Source organism: Cryptococcus neoformans (assembly GCF_000091045.1).
Source record: "Cryptococcus neoformans var. neoformans JEC21 chromosome 2 sequence".
Lineage (NCBI taxonomy): Eukaryota > Fungi > Basidiomycota > Tremellomycetes > Tremellales > Cryptococcaceae > Cryptococcus > Cryptococcus deneoformans.
The window spans coordinates 1,146,869-1,170,000 of NC_006684.1; the positions used below are offsets into that span (position 1 = coordinate 1,146,869).

General features: G+C 48.9%; 9 protein-coding genes and 1 pseudogene across 10 annotated transcripts in view; 4 read left to right on the top strand and 6 right to left on the bottom strand.

Annotated features, from left to right (window-relative positions):
- Nucleotides 1-130: 130 nt before the first annotated feature.
- CNB03890 (magnesium ion transporter, putative) lies at nucleotides 131-2,244 on the top strand. Its single transcript, XM_024656585.1, has 6 exons — nucleotides 131-600; nucleotides 650-921; nucleotides 967-1,178; nucleotides 1,232-1,374; nucleotides 1,429-1,572; nucleotides 1,637-2,244. The coding sequence occupies exons 1-6, from the start codon at nucleotides 178-180 to the stop codon at nucleotides 2,033-2,035; spliced, it is 1,593 nt and encodes a 530-aa protein (XP_024512290.1). The 5' UTR covers nucleotides 131-177; the 3' UTR covers nucleotides 2,036-2,244.
- Nucleotides 2,106-4,806, bottom strand: CNB03900 (transcriptional regulatory protein, putative). Its single transcript, XM_569219.2, has 10 exons — nucleotides 4,466-4,806; nucleotides 4,379-4,417; nucleotides 4,246-4,330; nucleotides 3,942-4,192; nucleotides 3,690-3,887; nucleotides 3,372-3,628; nucleotides 3,119-3,307; nucleotides 2,869-3,057; nucleotides 2,490-2,794; nucleotides 2,106-2,407 (listed from the first exon to the last, which is right to left on the bottom strand). Exons 1-10 carry the CDS (start codon nucleotides 4,768-4,770, stop codon nucleotides 2,396-2,398), a joined length of 1,830 nt encoding a protein of 609 aa, XP_569219.1. The 5' UTR covers nucleotides 4,771-4,806; the 3' UTR covers nucleotides 2,106-2,395.
- A 103-nt stretch (nucleotides 4,807-4,909) lies between these two features.
- CNB03920 (conserved hypothetical protein) lies at nucleotides 4,910-10,016 on the bottom strand. Its single transcript, XM_024656586.1, has 7 exons — nucleotides 9,490-10,016; nucleotides 9,177-9,426; nucleotides 9,072-9,126; nucleotides 8,050-9,017; nucleotides 6,841-7,987; nucleotides 6,729-6,784; nucleotides 4,910-6,661 (listed from the first exon to the last, which is right to left on the bottom strand). The coding sequence occupies exons 1-7, from the start codon at nucleotides 9,708-9,710 to the stop codon at nucleotides 4,997-4,999; spliced, it is 4,362 nt and encodes a 1,453-aa protein (XP_024512320.1). The 5' UTR covers nucleotides 9,711-10,016; the 3' UTR covers nucleotides 4,910-4,996.
- On the top strand, nucleotides 5,069-9,960 carry CNB03910 (annotated as a pseudogene).
- A 103-nt stretch (nucleotides 10,017-10,119) lies between the features above and the next one.
- On the bottom strand, nucleotides 10,120-12,699 carry CNB03930 (endopeptidase, putative). Its single transcript, XM_569326.2, has 11 exons — nucleotides 12,603-12,699; nucleotides 12,421-12,549; nucleotides 11,914-12,364; nucleotides 11,760-11,860; nucleotides 11,518-11,709; nucleotides 11,292-11,460; nucleotides 11,163-11,231; nucleotides 11,050-11,105; nucleotides 10,892-10,928; nucleotides 10,795-10,826; nucleotides 10,120-10,745 (listed from the first exon to the last, which is right to left on the bottom strand). The coding sequence occupies exons 1-10, from the start codon at nucleotides 12,633-12,635 to the stop codon at nucleotides 10,819-10,821; spliced, it is 1,245 nt and encodes a 414-aa protein (XP_569326.1). The 5' UTR covers nucleotides 12,636-12,699; the 3' UTR covers nucleotides 10,120-10,745; nucleotides 10,795-10,818.
- A 142-nt stretch (nucleotides 12,700-12,841) lies between these two features.
- CNB03940 (cell growth-related protein, putative) lies at nucleotides 12,842-13,752 on the top strand. The gene is made up of 6 exons (XM_569220.2): nucleotides 12,842-12,962; nucleotides 13,013-13,067; nucleotides 13,127-13,197; nucleotides 13,256-13,286; nucleotides 13,339-13,389; nucleotides 13,442-13,752. The coding sequence occupies exons 1-6, from the start codon at nucleotides 12,905-12,907 to the stop codon at nucleotides 13,644-13,646; spliced, it is 471 nt and encodes a 156-aa protein (XP_569220.1). The 5' UTR covers nucleotides 12,842-12,904; the 3' UTR covers nucleotides 13,647-13,752.
- Nucleotides 13,072-15,079, bottom strand: CNB03945 (hypothetical protein). Of its 2 annotated transcripts, none has more exons than XM_024658722.1 (8): nucleotides 14,628-15,079; nucleotides 14,438-14,558; nucleotides 14,266-14,375; nucleotides 14,063-14,193; nucleotides 13,945-14,012; nucleotides 13,430-13,885; nucleotides 13,241-13,379; nucleotides 13,072-13,188 (listed from the first exon to the last, which is right to left on the bottom strand). In XM_024658722.1, the coding sequence occupies exons 1-6, from the start codon at nucleotides 15,026-15,028 to the stop codon at nucleotides 13,829-13,831; spliced, it is 888 nt and encodes a 295-aa protein (XP_024514230.1). In that variant the 5' UTR covers nucleotides 15,029-15,079; the 3' UTR covers nucleotides 13,072-13,188; nucleotides 13,241-13,379; nucleotides 13,430-13,828. The 2 variants fall into 2 exon arrangements, with proteins under 2 accessions (XP_024514230.1, XP_024514231.1); XM_024658733.1 differs by having other exon boundaries at nucleotides 13,241-13,378; nucleotides 13,430-13,891.
- Nucleotides 15,080-15,262: 183 nt separating this feature from the next.
- Nucleotides 15,263-18,642, bottom strand: CNB03950 (conserved hypothetical protein). The gene is made up of 3 exons (XM_024656587.1): nucleotides 18,395-18,642; nucleotides 15,800-18,304; nucleotides 15,263-15,748 (listed from the first exon to the last, which is right to left on the bottom strand). The coding sequence occupies exons 2-3, from the start codon at nucleotides 17,644-17,646 to the stop codon at nucleotides 15,460-15,462; spliced, it is 2,136 nt and encodes a 711-aa protein (XP_024512291.1). The 5' UTR covers nucleotides 17,647-18,304; nucleotides 18,395-18,642; the 3' UTR covers nucleotides 15,263-15,459.
- A 511-nt stretch (nucleotides 18,643-19,153) lies between these two features.
- CNB03960 (WD-repeat protein, putative) lies at nucleotides 19,154-21,808 on the bottom strand. The gene is made up of 10 exons (XM_569222.2): nucleotides 21,523-21,808; nucleotides 21,326-21,470; nucleotides 21,154-21,273; nucleotides 20,880-21,098; nucleotides 20,712-20,826; nucleotides 20,529-20,657; nucleotides 20,242-20,473; nucleotides 20,042-20,184; nucleotides 19,823-19,988; nucleotides 19,154-19,773 (listed from the first exon to the last, which is right to left on the bottom strand). The coding sequence occupies exons 1-10, from the start codon at nucleotides 21,667-21,669 to the stop codon at nucleotides 19,321-19,323; spliced, it is 1,869 nt and encodes a 622-aa protein (XP_569222.1). The 5' UTR covers nucleotides 21,670-21,808; the 3' UTR covers nucleotides 19,154-19,320.
- A 644-nt stretch (nucleotides 21,809-22,452) lies between these two features.
- The window catches only part of CNB03970 (transporter, putative), a 2,137-nt gene continuing 1,457 nt past the window's right edge, over nucleotides 22,453-23,132 (top strand). The window contains exons 1-2 of the mRNA XM_569223.2: nucleotides 22,453-23,008; nucleotides 23,062-23,132. The exon at nucleotides 23,062-23,132 is cut by the window's right edge and continues 2 nt beyond it. Of these exons, the coding sequence (XP_569223.1) occupies nucleotides 22,579-23,008; nucleotides 23,062-23,132 (501 nt within the window). The 5' untranslated portion in view covers nucleotides 22,453-22,578. The remainder of the gene's footprint in view (nucleotides 23,009-23,061) is intronic.

A 23,132-nucleotide genomic window follows, 5' to 3' on the forward strand; every position in this document is an offset into this window, starting at 1 on the left:
TGCCTCGACAAGCGTCATCGTCACTAATATCAGTTACGTAATTATTTTATGAATTTCCGGTGGAGGCGTACTCGGTCCGGTTCAAAGAACGAGTTCTTCATGTCGGCTCCTCGACTCCTTCGTCTCTTTGTTCATTCCAGTTTTGGGCAACAAAAAGATTTTATACCTTCAAGAGGAATGTCTTCGGTGTGTCGCATATCGAATTGTCTGTCTCCCAGAGCTTTATCCACTGCGATTCGCCCAAAGGTCACTTTTAGAGCGACTCCACCATCTTGCCGCCGTCGGACATTCCTCTCTCGCCGTCGGACATCTTTCTGGGCACCTTCATACCCAGAAAGCAAGCCCCTTGCGAGCACTTTACAGGTACCATTCACTCCACCACCTCCCACCGACAATGGTGACGGTCATTTATCTGAGGAGACTAGGCCAGAAGTAATAGTGGCGGAACCTAGAGACAAAAAAAATCGATATCTGAATAGCTTGATGGAAAAAGCGGGGGAACTGAGCTTGAAATGCTCTATATTAGACGCGGAGGGTAACTGGGGAGCGGAAGGGCAAAAGTACACAAAGTTAGAGCTATGTCGCGAATATGACCTGGATGTGAGTGGACTGCATGACTGCATGGCATGTTCTGACCAAAAATATTAAGCCCCGAGATCTTCGTAAACTAGATTCCCTGTCTCCCAGTCTTGTCCCTGTAATTCTCACACGTAAAACTTGTATTCTTATATCAATGCTTCATTTTAGGGCCCTCATCAAGCCTGACAGTGTGATTGTATTCGATTCATCACACGCACACAAAGATGTCACAAGAAGGTTCAAATATCACTTGGAGAGGAATATTAAAGCCGGACTGGGGATAAAAGTTGGCGGAGCGGATGAGGAAAAGTGTGATGAAATTGTGCTGAGCTATGAGCATAGGTCAGTCCATTGTCGTACTGCCGAAGCTTGAGCTGATCGAATCAGGGCGCTGGAATCAATATTGGTGGTAACCGCGAATGCATTAGAGGAGGAAATGGCTTTCAGCAGGCATATCGTCCAGCAACTATTGGCTGATCTTGAAGACCACATCGATCGGGAAAACTTGAAAAAACTTTTGCATTACTCCAAGAAGATTGCGGCTTTCCAAAGCCGAGCGCGTTATGTCAAGAGCGCGATCGATGAATTGCTTGATTCTGGTAAGTATTCGTTTTGCCTTTTTTTTCGCATCACAGCACTGATTTTTGACCAGATGAGGATCTTTCCGCAATGTATCTTACATCGAGGGCGCAGGGACGGCCACGTGCGTTGCACGACCATGAACAGCTTGAGCTTTTACTCGAGAGCTTCGTGAAGCAAGTGGAAGAGATCGTCAGTGAGGTTGATACTACTGTCGTACGTCGTTTCCTTGTCTAGCTTGCCAATAAACCTCACGCTTCTCACCTCTAGGTTAATATGCAATCGACGCAAGAAATTGCCGAGTTGATGCTCGATTCTGGTCGGAACGCTCTCCTTGCGCTCGACATCAAAATCTCAATAGCAACACTAGGTATCGGTTCCGGAGCTCTCCTCGCAGGTTTATTCGGTATGAACGTATGTCTTCCTCCTGTATTTGCTATCGAGGCTGCCGCTGATTTTATATTCTTTCCCCACCCAGTTAACAACACAGCTCGAAGAAACGCCTTATGCTTTCGCCGTCATCTCATCCACCGCGTTCTTGGTCACCGTCCTGATCACAGCTTACGGTCTCCGTACCCTCCGTCGCGTTCGACGCGTTGCCCTCTCGGGCCGTAATCCTGCGGTCCTCTCCTCTGTCCTCGGTTCTGCCTCGTGGGACTCGAGCGTGGCCCAGTTTTCACAAGGTTTCGACCCGGCATTGGTCGATATGCGCACGGAAATGGCGAAGCGCGCGATATGGGAGAGATTGTGGTGGGGCAGTAAGAGGAAAGAGGTGGAGGAAGGAGAAAAGTGGAGGAAAGCGTACACGTATGCGAGTGCGAAGAAAGAGCAGGAGAAGAGGAAATGGGCAAGACTACCTGGTGGGCAAACGAGATAAATGCTCTCATGCTTTCCCATTATTATTACAAACGGGGATATAATGTTTCAAAAGTTGTCTAAATAAATGGGTTGAAATTATATTCATACATAAATAACGCAGTTTCCAGCTTAACAAGTCATCTAGCATAGAAAGTTTGTAGCCAGTCTTTTTTGTTGCATTTGCATCCCCTCTCATGAGAAGAGAAAAATCAATTTATTACCATGCATCTATATACATTTGGTCGCTACATCATTAGACACGATTGATATGCTTTGATTAAGTGTTGAGTGATGGATGCAATATGAATGAAGCCTGAGAAAAGCCCGAGAAAAAAATAATAATTCTGCAAGATGTGCAAAGTGCTAGAGTTGAAAGAATCTATTGGATGGGCTACATCAATCATCCGTCAGTCTGATTTCTTTTTTTACCTTTGCTTTTTCTTTTTTTTTTGGCCAAAGAGATTTCGACTCACAATCCACTGTCCCATAATCGCGACCGGTACACCCCATGCATCTCTCCTGATCGTCACGCTAAACGCACATTTCATCTCCCTATACTCTTCCCCGATGGCTGTGCCCGCATCCGAGCTTGCACCGTCGTTGAACAGCATGTTTTGGTGGGGCAACGCAAGGTCGGGCGTGTAGGGTGCTTGTGGGGGCCCGGAAGTGGCTGATTTGGAAATGTGGTTGGAATTGGCGTTGGTGAGGTGACGCGGTGGGTGGCGAGTAAGGGAAAGGGGAATGTGGAGAGTACAGAATATAGACATTGCTCTTTGGCCTGATCCTCTTTGTTAGACGACTTTTTTCCGCGGGGGGGGGGGGACTTTCTTCACAGATGATGGGTAAACTTACTAGGGTCGAACGCGATTTTCGCGTATCCTTCCCAATATCTTACCGCACTGTCTTCATCCATGAGTTCGTAAACACAAAGTTGGCCATCACGGAACATGTATGCGGGAATACCGGTCAGGTTGGAAAACTCTTGGTTGGCTTTTTGAATTTCTCCCGTTCGTCGCCAGATACATGAAGGGGTATGGATAGCTGTCTCAAAGTGTCAGCGATTAACCGCCAGCGACTTGCTAGTGTGGAATGGACGGCTCACAAGCAAAAGCCCTGTCATACTCGAGCATCCATCGCTCCATAGCTTCTTCTACAAATACCAAGTCGACATTGGTCAATGTCTTTGCGATTTGCCTAAACTTTGGTCTGAAGCCAGCAAGAGCAGCAAGGATTCGTCGGCGAGATTCAGGTGAGATGCTCTTCCCGAATGCAGGTGTATTGGGCGCCAAAGCTGCTCTCGTTCATCATCATGAGCATCAGAAGCGACTAAATTGGAGAAAAAAGAAAAGACGCACGAGCAACAGACAATCTACCGTTCCTCATTGCGGCCGTAGACCTCTGCGGGCTTTCGTCCGGTATCTCGGACCCGGCACGACTGTCCATCCTGGGTGCCGCCCGTCCAGACTCCATCCACTTGTTCATACGTTCGTATCCCTTGGCATAGTCGTAAGGCTTGAGAAGACCGGCATCGTACTTGGCCTTGATGACTTGTGCAAGACGAGAGGCACGGGTACCGTTTGGCTGATCAGCAGCCGCCATGAGGTATTTGTCGCTGTAGAAGACGTTACTATGTCAGTGGGAATATCGTTTTTAAGAGGGAGAGAAAGACTTGCATTCTGGACATTTGGTTGAGTTTGCCTTTGCCCTTGTTTAACCCAACACCGTATGGCGCCCCAGACGAAGAAAAGAGATTCGCGTCGGAAGAACTCGCAATGGATAAACTGTTGCTAGCGTCTGGCTTGTCCAGCTGGTTCATGAAGGAGAGGAAATCATTGGGAAGATTAGGGACGCCCAAGTCTTTCATGAATTTGCTACAGGTTAGAATGTCAGATGTGCTTTGGAATATAGGCATGAAATCAGCCCACCTCAAAGCAGCCAGCTCCCCGTCCTCTCTAGACGATCCCAATGGCGGCGGACCCATGATACCCGCATCCCCTGGGTTTTGAATCTGTTCTGAAGGAGCATCGCTGAACGGGATTTGAGCTGCGCCAGCATCGGGAAGTAATGGCCAGCTAGGGACAAAGTTGGAGTCGGTATACACTGGCATCGGCTGGGCTGAGGATGGCAAGACTTGGGACTGATTAAGAGACTGTTGCTGCTGAGTCTGTTGTTGTTGCTGCTCGCACCGCCAGCCTGTCAGCTGGGTCTTACTCGACACACACGACGCACCTGAGGTTCTTGCTTATGGGGAGACTGCTGGTTCTGGGGAGGCGGGGTGCAGTCACGGCAGAGATGGGGGATTTCTCGCTTGATACTGCGCATAGTCGTCAGCCACCGTCCACGCTGCAGACGTGCTGCTCACCATCGCTCACACGGCCTGCCGCCTTCGCACACCATATGGCTGCAAGTATTCAGCATTCGACCATTCCTACACGGACACATCACCCACCTTCGCCTGCAGTACACGCACGCCTTCCCGGCCGACCTCTTCGTGCGCTTCTTCCGTGGCTCATCCGCCTTGCCGTGCTCCTCTGGCTCCTCCTTCACGCCGTGCTTCCTGGCCCCGGCGGGCGTCTTCTTCTGCGACGGCCCTGCGCTCTCGGAGGAGTCTGCGGAGGCGTGCTGGTCGGTGGCTGGCTGTGCTGCGTAGTAGAGCTGCTGCTGCTGCTGGCTGACCGGGGCGAATGTGTACAGGTCTGACTGCTGCGGGGGGAAGGGGTACCCCTGGAAGCTGCTGGGGGCGTTGTTCTGCATGGCGGGGGGGGATGCAGAAGGACGTGGTTTGTGTTTCTATGAAAGGCGGGGGCGGGGATTGGTCCGCGGCGAGCAAAGTTTATTTGTATTTTCGTGCTCCAAATTACAAATACACAAACACTATTTGTATTCATCCATCCCATGCATAATCCATGCATAACTCTATGTAACCCGCGCCGGGAATACCCGTACAACATGTCGTACAGCTCCCAGCCTGCTCTATGCATCATGCCTTGCCCAACGCACGCGGGCCACTCCCGTCTCCTCGCCCGCCGTCATGTTTCCCACGTCCTTGGCTCGGCTGGCCGTGCGTGCCCGTCGGCGCAGCCCCGCCCTGCTTGTCCTCTCCTCGGCCATTCTGCCCACCCTGCCCACCTCCTCTACCTCGCCCTCCGCCGCCCCCGCCTCTTGCTTTCCCGCGTCCGCCTCGTCCTCGACCTCTTCCACTCTGGCCCTGCTGATTGCCGCCCACAGCTCCCTGCCTAGTCTCCTTTGCGACCCTCGCTTCCTCCTCGTGCCACCACCGCATGAACTCTTCCTCCTGCACTCTTGCCCGTTCTGCTTCCTGCTCTTCCTCTTGAATTTCCCTCAGACTCTTCGCAGGCCTCCGTGCGAGCGCTTCGGCGGCTTCCCGCTCCTGCTGCTGGATCGCCAAGAGAGATAGACCCTGTGCGACGGGCGAGACGCTGATCGGCGGAGGGGGGATGAATGTGCTTGGAGTGGACCACGCCGCGGTGGGCGTACTGCTCTTGCGCGGCTGCGTCGCAGGTGCTTGGAGTCTGACAGGAGTAATGACCTTGGCCGAGCCGGAGCGTTGGGGAGCCGGAGACGCCTGAGAGCCTGCGCTTCTGTTCAACGTGTTCGTGTTCGCGTTCGCGTTCGCGTTCGCGCTCGTGCTCGTGCTCGTGCTCGTGTTCCCTGGCGATCCCGTTCCGAGACCGTTAGTCGCCTGCTGACCTTGCAGCGCAGTAAACGACGTCTTCCTCACTTCAGTCGCTCTCCATGGGCCACCGGTAGAAGGACCTGCCGATGGAGGACTGCGTGCCAGCATACCCTTGGAAGGCGCAGCCCCAGACGCCGGCAGCGGGAACCCGCCTCGCGCCGCTGAACCATTTCCGACCGCAGATGCCACCACAGGCATGGATACAGGCTTCAAAGGCGTCTTGGCAGCCGCAGTCTCCGCCATGATACTCCGCAAATCAGCCTTACCAGTCTCCACAGTCTTTGATTTCCATATCGGTGTCTTGGCCGGTGTCGACGAGCCAGACGTGGAAGCAGCAGGCTGGAAAGGTGTAGCACCAAGACTCAGAGGCGTCATTGACCTCGAGCCCCTATTCGGTGTCCGTACTTCCGATGCACTGGTCGTTGGCGTCGGCAGATCGTCGTCCATCTGGAAGATACCATCCGCAGCTGATGATTTGTCAGAGACTTCAGCACTGGGATTGACCATTGGTGAAGGTGGCGGTTTACGTCTCGGTGCCACCGGCTTGGCCGAAGAAAGGTCGACAGGCGACATCGCTGACCTCGCCCTATATTTGAAAGGTTGTCGCACAATCGGCGCCGGGATGTCTTGCACCAACAGCCATTCTCGGTGTTTTGCCATCAACTCCTTCACGAGCACCCCTTCTCTCGCCACAGGGGATCGTTTCTTCTGCTTCTCGGCAATAACACTCGACAGATCCTGCAGAACGCTCTGCTCCATTTCGTCTAACAAGCCGCTCTCAAGCATGGTTTCCAGACATGAGATGATGTAGTCAAAAACGGAAAGTTTGAGCGTGTTGGCTTGATAAAAAGATGCTTCAGAGGCAAGCGCAGCGGCGTTGAAGGCATTGCAATGGCGGATAATAGCTCGGGAGCAGACAAGGACAAGGCGGTCAAGAAGAAGCTCCGTCTGTTAAATGTAAGCAAAAACGAATATCAAAAAATAAAAATAAAAATAAAAAATGAGGATCACTTACAGCTGCAGCCATGACTTCAAAGACAAAGTCCAAGAACTCGTCCAATGTATCTTGATCTATCCCCGTGCTCGTCAGTTGAACCTCCAAAAGAACCACTGACACACAAACTTACGAAGATAATCAAACAAGTCATCCTCCACCCCTTCATACATCCACCTGAACACCAGCTTCATCGGCGTCCATTTCAAGTGGGTCATCCTCACCACCACCGCCCCTTCACTCTTCCTGTTCAACGTCCAATCTCGGTCTTCAAACATTGCCTCAAAGAACGGACACCTGGCCCTCAAGATCACAGAATTACAAGAAACCTGTTTATCCGATAAAAATATGGTGACATCGCATGGTGATTCAGGCCCCGCTGGGACGGTAAAAGTCGTGTTGAAGAAGGACTGCATGTCTGACGAGAGAGTATGATGGGGAAGAGGTTGCTTGGCGGCATAGGAGAGGACAGAGGATAGAGGCGAAAGATCGAGTTCGTCGGCAAGGGCTTTGAGCTCAGACTTGATGTCTCCTACAGGGATTTTTTCCGCGGCGTACTTGTCTTGAATGATGCGCGCTACACGAGCATCCCAGATGGCGGCAACGTCATCAGAGTACAGATACTGTATGAGTAGCAAACCAACGAGGGGATGGCACGCTTCCACCTTGATGGCAGGGGACGTGCCATACGATCCCAAGGAGAGTACATTGCTCGTGTACTCCCCTGCAAGCAATTGGGCAATTTTCACAGCCCTCATGGAGAGAATGGCGCTGTGTACTGGGATCGCCAAACCCTGGATGATCAGATGACAATCACTGCTTAGTAGCGGGTCACTCCAAGCGAATAAAGAATCTCCCTCGCCTGTTCTCCACCTTGACAAAATAGTACACATCTTGAGAGCGATGGATGTATCTTTAGCGACAGAGTTGGTGCTCTCATCATCTTCTTCCTCATCGTCGTCAGTCTTTTTACTGTTCGCGTTCAATTTTTCAAAGTCTTCGGCTGTCATCTGATGCTCCAATCGGTGAAAATGAGGCTGCAGTAAGAATAAATCTTCCTCAAGCGTCTTCCCAACCAGCTTGATAGGCGTTGGCCTAGCATCAACGCGGATAGCACCAAACGCCCCGGATTCATTTGTGGCGACTTTGATGACTCGTTGCAGATAGGGAATACGACGAAATTTGAGTTGGCCAGAGCCCGATTTTAAGCGTTGGCGAACAAATACGTGACCCGAATGGGTGCACACAATGACTGTGCCGTCAGATCCTATAGCGACATCCTATAAACAGACATATGATTCAGCTGATATGTATTGAGCAAAATAGAAGTATGGGGACACACCTTGACAGCAGTAAAATTCTTTCTCAGCGCCCACACAATTTGAGGCTTGACAACTACATGTCGCCCATCCTTATATACATCTTCCATGGGATTTGGTAACGTGAATGTAAACACGTCTCCAATGGAGGACAGGGCTGCAAAAGAGGAGGCGCTACTGGCCACCTTCGTGATCATTGGCTTTAAAGTGGTTTGTGGTGGTCGAAAGGGAAACGCTTCGGGAAGAAGCCGAGGAATGGAGAATGAAATTTTGAAGTTTGTATCGCCGTGGAAGCAAATGACTTCAGAAGTATCGAGAAGGCAGATCATAGCGTAATCGGAAAACGCAATGTCGACGACCGGTTGAGTGATTGAAGTCACTCGTCTTGGCACTGTCTGAACAGGGTTTGACGCCTTGTCGTACCCCAAGTGACCGGCGTTAGTACCCCAGGTCCAGACCGCATCTGCTGTCCAACAAGCACTGGCCATCCTACCCGCTGCGACACCTCTGACAAATTCTTTCTTCAGAGGGCCGACAATTCTCTTGGGAGACACTTGAATAAGATCATCACCCTCCTTCCCCATACCCGCAGGCTTTTCCGGCGCTTCAATGACATAGCCCAGCTGTGAAAACCGATTGTATCCCCAAGAAAGAATATATCCGCCCGATGTCAAAGCCAGCGTGTGGTCTTGCCCTAAAGCAATTGACACAATCGAATGCTGTAGATCAGTCATGGGCACAAGAGCCAGTTGAGAATGGATCGATTTTCCCAATCTTCCATTGGCGCCGAAACCGCACAGGCTGAGGTTACCCCTACTTTCAGAGGTTATGACTCCCGTGTGAAGTTTGGACATTACAACATCTTTAACACCAACATGACTGAATTTTTGGGAAGGATCCGAACGGCCAGCGGCTTGTGCTTGGGTGAGAAGATTGATATGATCGGGAAACGCTTTGTCTGACTGGTCACCTGTGCCGAGAGCGAAATTGCCTGTGCCGGTTCGTATGTCAAAGGACATCATCGATTAAACGGTGGTAGACTCACGATTGACTCCCCATACGAACAGATCTGTGCCATTGCCATTTTGTGGCGGGTTAGTCTAGGCTTTGTCAGCGTTTTTTCCTTTAAATGAAATATCACCAGACTGACCCCATCGACAGTACCATTATACAAATCATACGCCGCCATGCCCTCTGCGTCTTTTATCGACGTATCAATATCATTCCTCAGCAACAAATCCCTAGCTGCCCGTATGTTCCCCACAAACAGAGCGCGATGTAGAGCTGTGTAACCGGATTCTTGATCTTGGAGGTTAACTTGTAGCTGCGGGTGTCGAAGCAAAATCTGAAAGAATGTGTAGGCCATTGGCGTTGTAGATGATGCAGCAAGGTGTAGAACACTGGATGGTTCGTCAAATGGTAAGTATTATCCAGTATGGGGCCCATGAACGAGTGGCACTTACGTCCTCCCAAACATATCCCTCTCGTTTGGATCCGCCTTGCCACTCGCGCCCATTCCACTCATCATCCAGCTTTTGCCATTACCCCCTGAGGCACTACTTGGCCCTAAGCCCCCTCCCCCACCATTGCCTCCCTTGGGAGTACAACCTCCGGCAGTCCCATCGAGCTCCTGCCGAAAGGCTTTGACATTACCATTCAGAAAGTGAACGTGTAGATTTGGCATACGAAATTTTCAGATCGACTGACCGCAGCAAAGACAAAGAACAACCGAGGAAGGGGGCCTCGGTATGACTTGTCTGCAGCGGGGAGTCGGTGAAGTTGCAGTGCTCCTGAAGCTGAGAACTGCTGTTTTCCTCAAGGATCTGCGGCTTTTGTTGGCGGATGAGGACCAGACGGTCGACGCTGCTTTCGACGCTACGGGAGGTGTGTAGATATGTCGCCGGGGATCTGGATATGAGCAGAGCTTGCAAAATCCTTGTCCGAAAGTGAATTGAAGGAATTGTAAAAGAGAAATGAAAATGTAAACGAAATGTAATAGAACGATGGCGAGTAGTGGATTCAGTTTCGCGTAAACGTTTATGGTGGAGGCAACAAATCATGATGCGTCACATCTTCATCTTCTACTCATCGTGCACCGTTCAAGTATAAAATGATAACTTGCATATAACCAGCAAAGCTCTCGCAAGAAAAAAAAAATACATGGAAGTACGTCATTACAGAATAATATGTACCCACTGCATAGACCAGCTACTTCAGTTTTCCGCGCCGGTGAGTAACAATGGGGGCAAGACACTCCTGAGCATTTGGAGGCCGCCAGCAACAATCTCGGTGTTCCTAAAATAGCAAGACGATTTTGGTAATCATCGCTCGCAGAGTGTTAAGCACCTTTGGAATATGTGAAAGGATGAAACAACAGCTCGACAACACGGCAAAACACCCACTCGCCTTACGCCAACTGACTGCCCTGCCTTGGTGTCGAGATCTTGTACAGTTCCCGAGATAAAATGATATCCGGCGCCTGTGAAGTATCGTTCCCGTGGAAGTGGCTTGCGCCTCGGAAAGATAGCAAATGAACGTCGGAAGCTTCAAAGAAGCATCGGTCTATGCTCGAGTGACACCGATCCCCTACACCACATATGGGTGAAGACGAAATGTAGGCCACTAAGCAAGAAATAATGGAAACAGAAGAGAAGAGGCAGCATATACCTATGAAAGGGTTTGGCATTCATTGCTAATGCATACGATGTAAAGTTGTACACTAAGTAGTGGAGTCAGCGCTGATGATTACAATTGACCACATGACTTACGTATCGAAAGTATCGAAAAAGTAATTACCGATCTGTTGAACAATAAGAAATCCCAAGTCAGCCACTGTCCATCAACGTGTTCAGAAGAACGACTTACAAAACTCGTGAGTCTCGTCGTTACGCTTGACAACAGACTAAGATGAGAAGAGAAACAAAAGAGTTAGCTTTGAATTTCGAAAGACGACAAATGAAGCAAGAACGCGGCGTTTTGCAAAGCGCCGACGCGGAGTCGCGAGTGTGGCACTCTGCACTCACCTTCCAGGCTTCCTCAAAATCAATTGGCAAAATGACATATCGGTTCTTTCGCACAGCTATAAGGTATTGAACATAGGTCAGCTCCTGTCTTGATGCTGCACTAAATGATTTACCTTGGAGACCGGCGGCTTGACAGATGGAGGCAATTTGAGCAGAACTGAGCAGGTCCGGTCGGGACACGTCTGTCATGGCGTCAGAGTGCAATCCGTAAAATCCACGAGCTTCATAACTAAGGAGCTTACAATCCTCAAGGTCGACGTCGGGACCCAGATTCATTTTAGAAGTGACGGTCTGGAAAATCAAGCGCCTCTCACGTCTAGAGGGATTGGGCATCTCAATCTTCCTGTCCAAACGACCAGGACGAAGCAACGCAGGGTCAAGAGTATCCGCTCGGTTGGTGGCCATAATGACCTAATGCAAAAGTTAATAAACCCAGGTATTGCGAATGTCCAAATAAACGGCACTCACCTTGACGTTGGTTTGTTGGTCGAACCCGTCCATTTGGGTAAGTAGCTCGATCAAGATACGCTGCACTTCACGGTCCGAACCGGTTTGAGCATCGAAACGCTTTGTGGCAATGGCGTCAACTTCATCGATAAAGATGATACATGGGGAGTTTTCTCGGGCCAATCGGAAAACGTCTCGGACCATACGAGGACCCTGTCGCATTTGTCAGTCATGCTTTCAGAGGTGGATAAAAATCCGCTCACTTCACCCAAATACTTCTGCACAAATTCGGAGCCAACGACACGAATGAATGCGGCCTTGGTTGCGTTGGCAACAGCCTTAACAAGCATAGTCTTACCAGTACCTTATCATTACGTTTTAGCCTTCAACTGGAACTCTAGACAGAGATCAACGCACCTGGAGGACCATAGAGCAGCACGCCTCTAGGTGGATCTATTCCGATCTTCCTGTACAGGTCTTGTTGTACAAGTGGCAACTCGACCGCCTCCCTGATTTCCTGCTTTTGTGAATCCAGGCCACCAATGTCCGAGTACTTCACGTCCGGCTTTTCATCCGCTCCCAACATCGCAATAGATGAATCTGCTTCTGGTGGGAGAATATCTACCAGAGCATTTGAGTGGCGGTGAAGAGCCACAGAAGAAGATGGTTTGAGAAGTTCACGATCCAGAGTGGAAAGGATTCGGACAACATAATTGGAGCCAGTTGTACTTCCAACAATGGCTCGTCGTTCATCAACGGGTTCGAGGAATTGGCCAATGACCAATGGAACAGATTGAATTCGCTTGACTTCTTCCTGTGCCCTCAGAAGTTCTCTTCTCAGGTTCTGGGTCTCGTCACGGATGTACTCCTGTGCCATTGCTTAATCAGCTCAGTTCAAATCAACAATCAACACAGCAGCCGTACCTCTTGGAGCTGTAAAAACTCTCGATGGGCTTCAAGCCTCTTCCAAGTACTGTAGAGTTCTTCACTGCCACTAGGCAGAGAGTTGAGGAGATTTTGCTTCTCCGAGATTTGAGCTGGGAGGGAGGGGTCCTACGTCAAAGTCAGTACCCCATGTTGTCCGGCTCTTCACGATTCTTCCTCACCTCCATTTTGAGGTCAATGCCGATCTCTTCCATGTTCTTCGATGAGTACTAGAATGGCTAAGATATGAGTGTAGAAAAGATGCAGTTATAGGTTTATGACATCTGTCGAGTTGTCGATGACCAAACGCGCGTCCTCGGTCGTCGGGTCGTGGAGTTATCCCGATCTCCGCATCGCCGCTTCTTGAGATGAGCTCTTCTTGCCCTTCTTCTTCGTGGTGCTGCCGCTGCCGACTTATCAACGAACCCGTCTCGTCTATATATACGAACAAGCTCTTCCTTACATCCTTTTTAACACAGACAAAATGGGTAAAAGAAAGGCCGCCAAGAAGCCAGTTGCCAAAAAGAAGGCAGAACCACTATGTGCGTATGCCGATATGGCTACATATCGTTGCTGACAGTCACTTATGCAGCGAGTGTTTTTAAATGCCTGTTTTGTAACCACGACAAAGCTGTCAATGTAAAGCTGTATGTAAATTTCGGGCATTCGACTATGGGCATCCCTAACTGGATTGTCCGATTCCCAGTGACAAAGCCACCATGTTCGGTCACTTGCATTGTAAAGTTTGCGGACAGAAATATAGTACACCTATAAATAGTGGGTTTGCATGAATAACAACACCCACACATCTGCTGACATACCGTAAACATAACAGACCTTTCAGCAGCCGTTGATGTTTACTGCGAGTAAGTTGAATGACGTCCGATTTGTATATGAAAATTCTTAACAAGTTGTCAGTTGGGTCGACGCATGTGAGGAGGTTCGACAACAACAGCCTCCTAAACAACGGTAAGTATCTGTGCATCTATAGATTGGTATTGCATACTCATACAAACTGTAGTGCGCCCCGAGGCCCTGATCCTCTTACTCATGGCCAGGCAGGAGGAGCTGGATATGACCCTGAAGGAGCTGAAGAAGACGACGAAGAGCAGGAGTATAACTTCAATGATAAGGATGAGGAAGAGGATGACAGACGGAAAGAACCTGAAGATAGGGCAGGGAAGAGGAGGAAAGTGCAAGAAGAGTCTGAGGACGAGGATGACTAAGCGCTGTGCGCTATGTAGTTTTGGGTTGAAGGGCCAGGGGATCCATTTGCATGTATGTTTACCATCCTTGATCTGACAAAGCTTGTTGGAAGGTATTGCTTTGCATGGCATAGCCGTATCACATGGCTTGATACACAATATAGGAAGGCTTAGCAGGCTGCTGGAATGACTGAAGCGAGTTGCTATGAATTTGACAGAAAAGACTTGGGCTTTAATCCTAAAGTTGAGAAGAGCGTCGGCTGCAACTGTGCAGACAATAAGCTACATACGAACCTTTGACGTGAAGATTTATACTTACAGGATTCTCTACCACCCCATAGCCAGCTTCAGAAAGCTTCACCCCTTTCTTTACAGAATCCAGTATCCCTGATCCAACATCAACGTTGTTCAACTCCGTGTCATTTACACCTACTTACACTCTATTTTAACTACTTTGACCTGCCTCGCTGAGCCTCTTCCACCTTGCATATCAAGGTGTTTTTGTGTTTTTCCCCCTGATAGGCCATTGTTGGCTATTACATGGGTACATGCAGACGTCTGGATAGTACTAAATAAAGGTCAAGTTGATTTCAATTAGTGAATAAGCACACGATTCATGAAGAAGCTGTAGAAGACATACGTGAAACGACCTCCATTCTCTGAAATCAAATTGCGAAGCTGTATATTGGACAGTTTCGGACCGGTTGAACCATTGAAATAAAACAAACAGCCCTTGAAAATACCTGTTTTCTGCTCTCACTGTCGCTTAGCAGTAGCTGTTGTGTAATATCACAGCGTATGACTCGACATACCTTTTCTCTAGCTTGTTTTTGAAGTTGGTCGGTTCGTACTTGAGCATAAGTCCATGTGACATTTTGCCCTCTCTGCTCGCCCCTTTGGTGTCCAGTGGTACAAGAAACCACATGATCGGTTCTGGAGAGACACATGTCATACAGTCAGTTAATCCTAAACAAAGACTAGAATGAACGGGACTTCACTAACCGACTGGGCATGTCTGAGTTTGTTATAGGATTCCCTTGTCTACCAAGCGTCTTCAGCATCCTTTCCGTGACCCTTGCCCTCGGCTCCACTTCCTGCTCGCTGCTCTCAGCCTCTTCAACATTCCCGTCGATGCCTTCACTTCTTGGTTTCTTCTCCCTTCGGTTGCTGAAAAATTCTGCTTTCCGCTTTTTAAGATTTTCTTCCTTTCTGCTTTGCTGCTTTTTGTCTTTCAGCCGTCCGCTTTTCGACTGCTCCCGATAGAGCTTTGGGAGTTGTTTGCCTGTTGATGGATTGGGAAGTGGATTTCTCCGGGGTATATTGTAGTTCTGTCGTGAAGAAGATGATAAAGCAGTTGGAGGAGGAGATATGGGTTCAATACCGGGTGAGGATGATGGTGTCATCTTCCGGAAAGGTGTTGAACCGTATCATAATTCGTAATAGAACGAACGTAACGATTCATCCTTGATATAATTGTCGATGGTCAGGGACGCAAAGTCCAGTCAACTGGTAAAGTCATTTAGAGCGCGACGCGACGCGTTTGCTCAAGTTTTGTCGGTGTACTTGGTGCTTGTTGTTGTTTTTCAGTGTCAATTTCCTTTCCGGCCAAGCAAATTAACAAGCAACATTCTGACATGCAACTATAAATCTACTCCATAAAAACAGCAACAGTAAAACCAAAAAGAAACATCACATTAAAAGCCTTATGGGAATCAATATATTGTAGAAGTGTAAATAGGAAGTCTAAAAAATCCCAAATATAGAAGTAGAAAGACATAAGGATTGATAATCCGTAATACAACCATTTCAACAACGTTCCTACGCAGCCTTGGATCTATGCAGCAGGCAGGTCGATCAATCTGGTCCACCTCTTCTCAGCTTTTATAGCACCGTTTCTTCCCCCCTGGCGTACAGCCTCGCCTACGTGTCTTTCACAATAACGGTTCCCGTCAACTTCATAATATTCATCCATCGACTCTCGACACGTTTGCGCACCAGATGCACCACCTCGATGGTCGCATTTGAAGTGTCCAGGATGATACCGCTGGGGGCTACGTCCCGCCAAAACAATACAAGCACCCTCGATTGGTTGTCGGCATGAATGTAACGAGCAAAAAGTACCACTGCCATTTGTCAGAATCACATCATCTATAGCAGGCAATTCGAGTACTCACTTTTCCTCATGGTAATGGTATTGACACCAAGGTTTTCCTCCCAACACGTAGAAGTCATCGCCTTCAAATGGCCTGTCACACTTTGTGCAGGTGAAGCACGCTCTATGCCATTTGCCTTTCAATTGACCGTCTGAACTAGATACTGCAGACTTCTCGATAGGAAGTTTACACTTTCGGCAAGAAGGCAGATAGAGCTTTTTCCAATCTTGCTCGCAAAGGACCACACCATCGCGCTCAACAAATCGTTTAGGTCCACCAACCACGGTGCCACATTTTTGACAAGTTTTCTTACGACGCACAGAAGCAATGGCACTCGCTGAATGTTGGGAGTAGTTGGAGGACTTCTCGCTGGATAATCGGCGATGTGTAAAGTTTTGAGAAGAATTATTGGCAGGGATACTTTGTTCAGCAATGGCAAGTATACGGGAAGTGGGCATAGACGCCGAGTCCGAAAGGGGCAGGCGGTTTTCTCGGTCCTTTTCTTCGACGTGTTTCCTCTCCAAAGATGAGCCAAACACTTCTCTTCCCTCATTTTCATCCTCTTCAATCTGCTGCAAGATATCTATTTTGAAAGTTCCATCGACTCGGTCTGTCATGCCCTCAAAACTTTGGCTGGGAGTGACGACTTCCTCGCTTTCGGGACCGCTGTTGCCTCCATATCTCCCGGATTTTGAAGACATGGAGGAGTTGGTCGAAATTTCGCTGCTGGCAGTAGGATTTCGCTGATGCGCCCGCGAGACAGCAGGGGAAACTTTGGCATCGATATGTAAGCGGGACATCTGGTCCGTTTCGGGAGACGCCCAAGGTAGAGCCGACGGCTGATCTTCATAATCATCATCCAATTCAAATGTCGTACCAATGGGGCTAGACACCAATTTTCTGTCACCCGAATTGGCCGTGCTGTTTGTACTACGGCTCATCAGACTGTTGCTTCGGTCTAGCTCCTTGATCTTTTCGAAGAAATTCCGCTTAGTGCTGGGCTTAACGGAGCCGGTCAGCATTTCTGCTAGACTATCTCCCATTCTGCTACTGGATGTAGAAGATGTAGATTGTTTACGAATAGACTGGGTGTCAGAGGCAGAACGCTGACTCATCGCAGATTGTGATCTTTGAGGAGACGAATTTGGGGTGAGAGAACGAGTTGGAGGAGAGGGTTGAAGAGGAGCGGTGTGCGAGTGGTGTAACTCTGGTCGATTCTGTGGTGGCTTCTGCAAGGAGGCAGGCTGAGAAGGCGGTTGAGAAGAGGCAGCTGCTTGTTGAAGCGCTGCTTGCTGCCTGGCAGAGGCGGCTAACGCAACGCCTGCACGTACGCCCCAAGCAGCCGCGGCAAAAGCTCTTCTTCCTACACCTGCCATCCCAGACTCCCCTCCACTAGTAGTATCTGGCATTTGCATGCTTTCCATCGACGCACTCGAACTGTACGATCCCGCGGAGTTAGGAAAGAAGGGGTTGGTAGGAGAATTTGTTTTCAGCTGTGGAGAAAAGCCTAATGTGTAATTATTTGGGGAGCGGCTAGGCGGGGTAAGACTGTGGGATGACGGTCGACGGGGAGGCGCAAGTTCTGTAGGCGAAGGATGTGCGCTAGAAGGGCCAGCGAATGGGGGTCGTATAGAAACTGGCGGTGGTCCCTGCCTCGACGGTCTATATTGCGACTGTGATGAAGATGATTGAAGGGTGGATAATTGGGCGGGACGAGAAGGAGCTCCTGGAACCGGAAGGCTCTCACAAACATGGTCGCCAAGAGACGAAAAAGCAATGTGTGCTGCACATGTTGAGCACGTAACAGAGGAGAGAACGACTGAGGTACGCTCAGAGTCTTGAGGCCTGCTAGGGGTAAGCAGAGACATGAGTATGTAATAGTTTGATGAGTTGAGTCGAAAGGTGTAGATAGACAGGCAGTAGACGAATTACTTGAAGGATAGTAGATGGTAGACAGGAGTATGCCGGATGAAAGGAGGGAAAATAAACAGTGTATATTTGGTTTGTTATTGCGGAAACAACTTCTGTTGGCTATCTGCTAGATAGAATGGATAAAAGTTTCGAAAGAATGGTCCGGAATGACACGGCCGGTGAATGGCAGCTAGAGTGTGACCTTGGAAAGGGATGGAGACAAAATTGCGAGGTGATCTAGATGTGGATGGTGAAGGCTGGTGCGCTGACAGACCGCAGGCCTGTGTTATAAGGTACTTGAATGTTAAAGAACTGTCTGCGAGTTGAAGGGAAGTGCGAGATAAAGCCACAGGAGTCGAAGATGTATACCAGTGCTCGGAAAGGTCTCGTCGGAAGTCGAAGATGGATGGCAAAGATGATTGTCACCAGACGAAACAATCAAACAAGTACAGGGACAATTGTGAATATAAAAAGTCCTTTGTTCTTGGCCGCTGCTGATCCTTGGATCTCCCACTTCGATTTGGGCTGCTCAATTTCCTTTTGGAAAGCTGCTTTATTTGTCCTGATAGGAATCAAATAATTGTCGCAGAAGTCACCAAGGAGATGGATGGATGGCTACAAATTATAAACAATATGACAAGTTATTATCAGCTCACGTCTTCCTTCCGATCAGAATCAGGAATAATAAGATCATTCATCACTCACAAGTCACTGCGCACAGACCTTCACTTCAATTTAGGCAAGCGCGATCAAAGAGATGTTGGCAGATGAGAGGAAACAGGCGACTGGCGACTGGTGATTGGCGACCTGCGCACAGAGTGGATGCAGACCCGGAAAGAGGGTAGCTTATCGATGAAGGATGGAAGGGGCAAGGAAACGAGACTCAACAAAGCAAAGTGGAAAATGAATCAAGGTGGAAAAAGAAGGTGATGGAGAGACGCGTGCATCTGAAAGCCTATAACCAGACGCGTCGCAGGAATGCAGGACAAAAAAGAGTAATTTATATGATCTCGCTCTGTCCGGGCCAGGGAAAAACCCCACGGGTCCCGAAATCGCGGTTAGGAGCGGACGGTCACCCAGGGCGGCACTAGCAGGGTTGTCCCTGACCCAAGCGCCCTTCGCGCTCGAGGCATAAAATAACATGATGAGGAAATGGCTGTTGGTGCATGGTGGGGGAAGCAGTTATTACTTCCGCTTCGCCTTCGTTGTGCTCAAAATGCGCTGTCTTAAGCTGTGTTGGGGACGCTTGGGCCAGTTCACTAGCCGGTGACAAAGATTACATATCCTAGGCTGTGCGATGCGATGAGGCCTGTGCACTTGACACATCGACTCAGTTGCCCAAGTTACGGTTACCATTTCGTTTACGGTATCTTCGATGATGTCTCCACCTGATCAATACGATGGTCGATCTGTTTCTCAATTTCTCATTATTGATGATCTCACCAGTCCCCAGGCTTGGGCATGTCAGAGAAAATTGATATCACATTATACGCTACGGCTTTGCCTTCTGTATATCCTGACTGGTAGCGTATGTGTGCTTGAATCAGTGAATAAGAATCTCCAAGGTGCAGCATGAGCTCATAATTCATAGTTCGATGACTGGCCAGTCGGTACGGTAGTCAATCTTTTTCTTAATTTGTCTCTGCGCCCCAGACGCCTACGGACCCATCTTCGCCTGCACTGACCATCTTGCCTTCTTTCCATCTAACCTCGAACACTGCACCTTCCCCGTGCCCCACTAGCACCTTTGATGGGCGCACTGTGATTTCGCCACGTCTTGCAAAACTATTCCGGTTGCGGACACCTTCTCGTGGAGGATAATAAGCCGGAGATGAAGGATGAATATTGAAATCTGTGAGATCACCTCCGGAGCCTTTGCGCTCAGGAGCGAGGAGTTCGTTGTCGCGCGTTGAGGGGACGAGACTGTTGGATCGACGGTCGTTCGAGTTGCCTTCTCGATCCCATATGTAGACCGAACCATCTTCCGAGCCACTGATCACAAGGGACGTGGAACAGGCGAAACTGCAACGCACGAGGTTCTTTGAAGTATTTTGATGTCCTGTGTAACGGTACACGCTGCGTTGCTGGTAAAGATATCAGCAGTGTCCATTTGGATTTATTGCTAACGCTCACCATTCTTAAATCCCACAGCCGGTTGGAATTGTCCTTGCATCCCACTAAGAGGTACTTTCCTTCATTGTCGAACTCTACCGAAGAGATCTCGCCCAGACAATCCGTCATCGTGTTGGTGCAAACCCCACCCACAGCATCCCAAAGTCGAACATGCTTATCTTTGGAACTAACGAAGATGTTAGCTACTTTACAGATTCACAAGGATACAAGGTCACGCACCCAGACGCAATGGTGTTTCCCGTGGAATCATACGCGATAGCCAATGTACTCTGGCTGTGACCCGAGAATGTACGTAATTGTTTGCCAGTCTCAATATCCCATGATCGCAAAATTCGATCATAAGATGCGGATACCACCTGGTCCTGTAGCTGATATCAGCCATTATAGCCCTTCAATGTGAAGCGTCTGCTTTTACGTACTTCTCGATTAGGTCTCCACCTGACATTATACACATCTCCGCCATCGCCTACCAAAACTCCCAGACAGTCACCCTTGGACGCAGACCACAGCCGGATTGTACCATCGCCAGACGAACTAGCAATCATCTCTCCTGACGGAGAAGAATCGCAACTCCACACCCTGGATGAGTGACCTGAAAGGATATGGCTGAGACTGCCGTCTTCAGTCGAGACTACTCGAAGAGTGCAATCACTAAATACCATGAGAAAGAAAGTCCGCTACCGTAAATCCTAGTATGGAAACTTACCTTGAGCCACTGACTACATGTTGAGCCGTTGAGCCTATCAGTTCTACACATTTAACATTCGCCAAGTGCCCCTCTACCAAACGCAACAGCTTGCTGGGTAGTTCTAAAGGTCGATAGTCTTGTAATAGCCTTTCCACAATGAAATCAGATACCATGCTATAACAGGAATTTACGGAAGCTCACGTAGGTATCTTGACGATATCGTCCCTTTTCTTTCCTACTCGCCCCACCTGCCAAGCCGCCGCTTGCTTTAGAAGCGTTTTCAGCCGATCGGGCGGTATGTATCGCCTTTCGTCCACTGTATTCAATGATCAACATGGATTTACGTCAACAAATCTAGGAAGGACATACCGCCTCCACCACGCTCCGCGTCCATCAATTCCTTCCAAACTCCTACCAGTCTATCCCGTTCAGGCCCAACACCCGCCCAGTCTCGAAAAGTAGGGGCGTCATGGACAGTCGATGCTGATGTAAGATAGGATAGCGAATAAAAGTCGTATGGAACTGGTTGATAGTGTTCCAGGGCTTTCAGCCGTTTTTGAAGCAGATTGAAGGCCTTTTGTGATTCACCTATTGTGGAAAATAAAGGTTTGCGAAGGCTGAAGAACAAGAAATGGTCACGCACGGTTCTCAACATGTTCAAGAAACTGCTGTCGGTAAACAAGATACAGGAATGCTTTCTGTGTTTGGATTCTTAACAATCCAGGTCGAGCGACCAGGTTTTCAATCGACCCCCAATCGCCATCTGCGCAATGCGCCTTCAGATTGAATTACTCATGCAGATCAGACCGACGCACCTAATATGGCTCTCTCCACATCCTCTATATGCTCCTTTCTTGTGGAGCCATTGGCGCTTCTCCCCAGAATCTGTTCGTCCCATATCCTGGCAGCTTTAGATGCACCCCGAGCTTCAAGATATTGGCCAATAAGAAGGTCAATCTCCTGGATACGAGATGCATGAGTGTTACTTCAAGTTTAGAAGAAATGACCCCACCTGTTCAAAAAGCCCTTCCTCCAAGACTACGTCCTCCAGCTGAGGAGCCTTCTCCTTTTGACGTGCTGTGGTGAGCGAGCGGGACTCGGCGGTGAGTGAATGTTGTCGAGACGGTCCCGCTGCGTTGGTGTGTCCTCCGCTTGACATTTGTGGGTGATGAACAGCGATATTGGAGTTGCAGGTGTCCGTATCACTTCAAATCGCTCAACTGGTAAGTGAATGTCGAAGATAAAGCCAAAGGACGTCTGTTATCTCTTTCGTTTAGCCGATCACGTCGAGAACTCCCTCCATTTGCTTACCTTTCCGTCTGCCCTCGCTCCTTTCTCTTGTCCTGCCCGAAGGTGCGCCTGAAGAGCTGGTTACGTAAGATGTCCACTCACCGCTACAATTCCTGCACCGACCTTCTGTTCTCGCGCATCATGCGTCGATAACCTGTTTCTGTTCATGCAGCTGGTGCAGATTTATTTTATGGAGCATCTTGGTAGATGAAGAACCACCAGTGTTGGGGAGTTATTACCATTGGCTCCTTGTCCAGCTATCGCACGACGCTGAACGATGATGATTGACATCCGACAATTAATTTCCTCCTCCTATATAATTGTCAGATGTCAATCATTTTGGTCTTGCAGGATGAAGAATGTCCGTTAATCTACTCGATGCATACCATGGGCCAGTATGTAGCACCATAGTACTGAGTCTGCTAATTTCTAAATGGTATCCCTTGCTTTGTATAAGCACCCCTCCTCCATCCTCCGTTCACGCACCACCACCTGTTGCCGGTGTCTATTCAGGGCTATCAATAACCGGGCCGAAGAAATTGGAATAATTTTTTTATTAATCTTTGGTCGTTATCTTTCGGGCCTCAGCCGACGTGAGATGATCATTTTTACCCACATCTAGATACCGGACTTCACCCGTCCCGTTTCCGTTTTCCAATTCATCTCCCATGCTTTCGACTCATTTATTATAGAATCATTAGACCTCTAGATGCCATAGATATACTATAATACATATCAGACAGTCAATCTACGCTCGTATAATCATCACACTCTCGCCATGACCTCCAAAACTTCTCCTGCAATCGCAGCACCCCTACGCCATACTCATACACAACCATCTCAATCAGCACCTCTGCGAAATCAAGCTTCCCAACAACCTCAATTACGCTCTGCGTCCTCAAAGACATATCCAGATTACGATCCATTTCCCATTCAACTCAACCTCGTACGCTCTCTGTCACGATCGCAATCACGGCCCCATACATCTCTTCAACGTCCACCTACCAGACAAGATGGACTCGACAACATACCGCCTCCCTTACCAGCCTCTTCAATAGAGCTGGATAGGAGACTGTCTCGAGATCCAGACGTGGAGAGACAAATGGGTGTGAATGATGGCGATGTGGGACCACCACCGGAAGGAGGTGCTGAGGCTTGGTGCTGTGTCGGAGCTGCTTTCATGGTGTTGTTCTGTATCTTTGGTTTTGGTTTGTCCCCCTGTTCAATCAATACACAACAATAACTGACCATGATCTAAAAGTAACCAGCTTTGGTCAGTTGAAAACGTACTATGCAGAAAACCAATTGTCCGAGTATTCCCAGTCCGAAATT

What these genes read in the sequence shown, in the direction of transcription:
- CNB03890 (XM_024656585.1), top strand. Translation starts at nt 178, where the DNA reads ATGTCTTCGGTGTGTCGCATATCGAATTGTCTGTCTCCCAGAGCTTTA. An exon ending in GTGAGGTTGATACTACTGTC is followed by an intron (nt 1,375 to 1,428) that starts GTACGTCGTTTC and finishes TCTCACCTCTAG; the next exon opens with GTTAATATGCAATCGACGCA. An exon ending in CAGGTTTATTCGGTATGAAC is followed by an intron (nt 1,573 to 1,636) that starts GTATGTCTTCCT and finishes TTCCCCACCCAG; the next exon opens with TTAACAACACAGCTCGAAGA.
- CNB03900 (XM_569219.2), bottom strand. Translation starts at nt 4,770, where the DNA reads ATGCAGAACAACGCCCCCAGCAGCTTCCAGGGGTACCCCTTCCCCCCG. An exon ending in TGCGTGTACTGCAGGCGAAG is followed by an intron (nt 4,418 to 4,465) that starts GTGGGTGATGTG and finishes GAATACTTGCAG; the next exon opens with CCATATGGTGTGCGAAGGCG. An exon ending in CCCATAAGCAAGAACCTCAG is followed by an intron (nt 4,193 to 4,245) that starts GTGCGTCGTGTG and finishes CGGTGCGAGCAG; the next exon opens with CAACAACAACAGACTCAGCA.
- CNB03920 (XM_024656586.1), bottom strand. Translation starts at nt 9,710, where the DNA reads ATGCCAAATCTACACGTTCACTTTCTGAATGGTAATGTCAAAGCCTTT. An exon ending in AGAATTTTACTGCTGTCAAG is followed by an intron (nt 7,988 to 8,049) that starts GTGTGTCCCCAT and finishes GTCTGTTTATAG; the next exon opens with GATGTCGCTATAGGATCTGA. An exon ending in TTGAAGTCATGGCTGCAGCT is followed by an intron (nt 6,662 to 6,728) that starts GTAAGTGATCCT and finishes TACATTTAACAG; the next exon opens with ACGGAGCTTCTTCTTGACCG.
- CNB03930 (XM_569326.2), bottom strand. Translation starts at nt 12,635, where the DNA reads ATGGAAGAGATCGGCATTGACCTCAAAATGGAG. An exon ending in AGTTTTTACAGCTCCAAGAG is followed by an intron (nt 12,365 to 12,420) that starts GTACGGCTGCTG and finishes GCAATGGCACAG; the next exon opens with GAGTACATCCGTGACGAGAC. An exon ending in ATTTTGAGGAAGCCTGGAAG is followed by an intron (nt 10,929 to 11,049) that starts GTGAGTGCAGAG and finishes TTCTCATCTTAG; the next exon opens with TCTGTTGTCAAGCGTAACGA.
- CNB03940 (XM_569220.2), top strand. Translation starts at nt 12,905, where the DNA reads ATGGGTAAAAGAAAGGCCGCCAAGAAGCCAGTTGCCAAAAAGAAGGCA. An exon ending in AAAGCTGTCAATGTAAAGCT is followed by an intron (nt 13,068 to 13,126) that starts GTATGTAAATTT and finishes TCCGATTCCCAG; the next exon opens with TGACAAAGCCACCATGTTCG. An exon ending in CAACAGCCTCCTAAACAACG is followed by an intron (nt 13,390 to 13,441) that starts GTAAGTATCTGT and finishes TACAAACTGTAG; the next exon opens with TGCGCCCCGAGGCCCTGATC.
- CNB03945 (XM_024658733.1), bottom strand. Translation starts at nt 15,028, where the DNA reads ATGACACCATCATCCTCACCCGGTATTGAACCCATATCTCCTCCTCCA. An exon ending in AAAAACAAGCTAGAGAAAAG is followed by an intron (nt 14,376 to 14,437) that starts GTATGTCGAGTC and finishes CAGTGAGAGCAG; the next exon opens with AAAACAGGTATTTTCAAGGG. An exon ending in GAGAATGGAGGTCGTTTCAC is followed by an intron (nt 14,194 to 14,265) that starts GTATGTCTTCTA and finishes ACCTTTATTTAG; the next exon opens with TACTATCCAGACGTCTGCAT.
- CNB03950 (XM_024656587.1), bottom strand. Translation starts at nt 17,646, where the DNA reads ATGTCTCTGCTTACCCCTAGCAGGCCTCAAGACTCTGAGCGTACCTCA. An exon ending in TACCATTACCATGAGGAAAA is followed by an intron (nt 15,749 to 15,799) that starts GTGAGTACTCGA and finishes GACAAATGGCAG; the next exon opens with TGGTACTTTTTGCTCGTTAC.
- CNB03960 (XM_569222.2), bottom strand. Translation starts at nt 21,669, where the DNA reads ATGTCAAGCGGAGGACACACCAACGCAGCGGGACCGTCTCGACAACAT. An exon ending in TGTGGAGAGAGCCATATTAG is followed by an intron (nt 21,274 to 21,325) that starts GTGCGTCGGTCT and finishes CGCATTGCGCAG; the next exon opens with ATGGCGATTGGGGGTCGATT. An exon ending in CATGTAGTCAGTGGCTCAAG is followed by an intron (nt 20,474 to 20,528) that starts GTAAGTTTCCAT and finishes CATGGTATTTAG; the next exon opens with TGATTGCACTCTTCGAGTAG.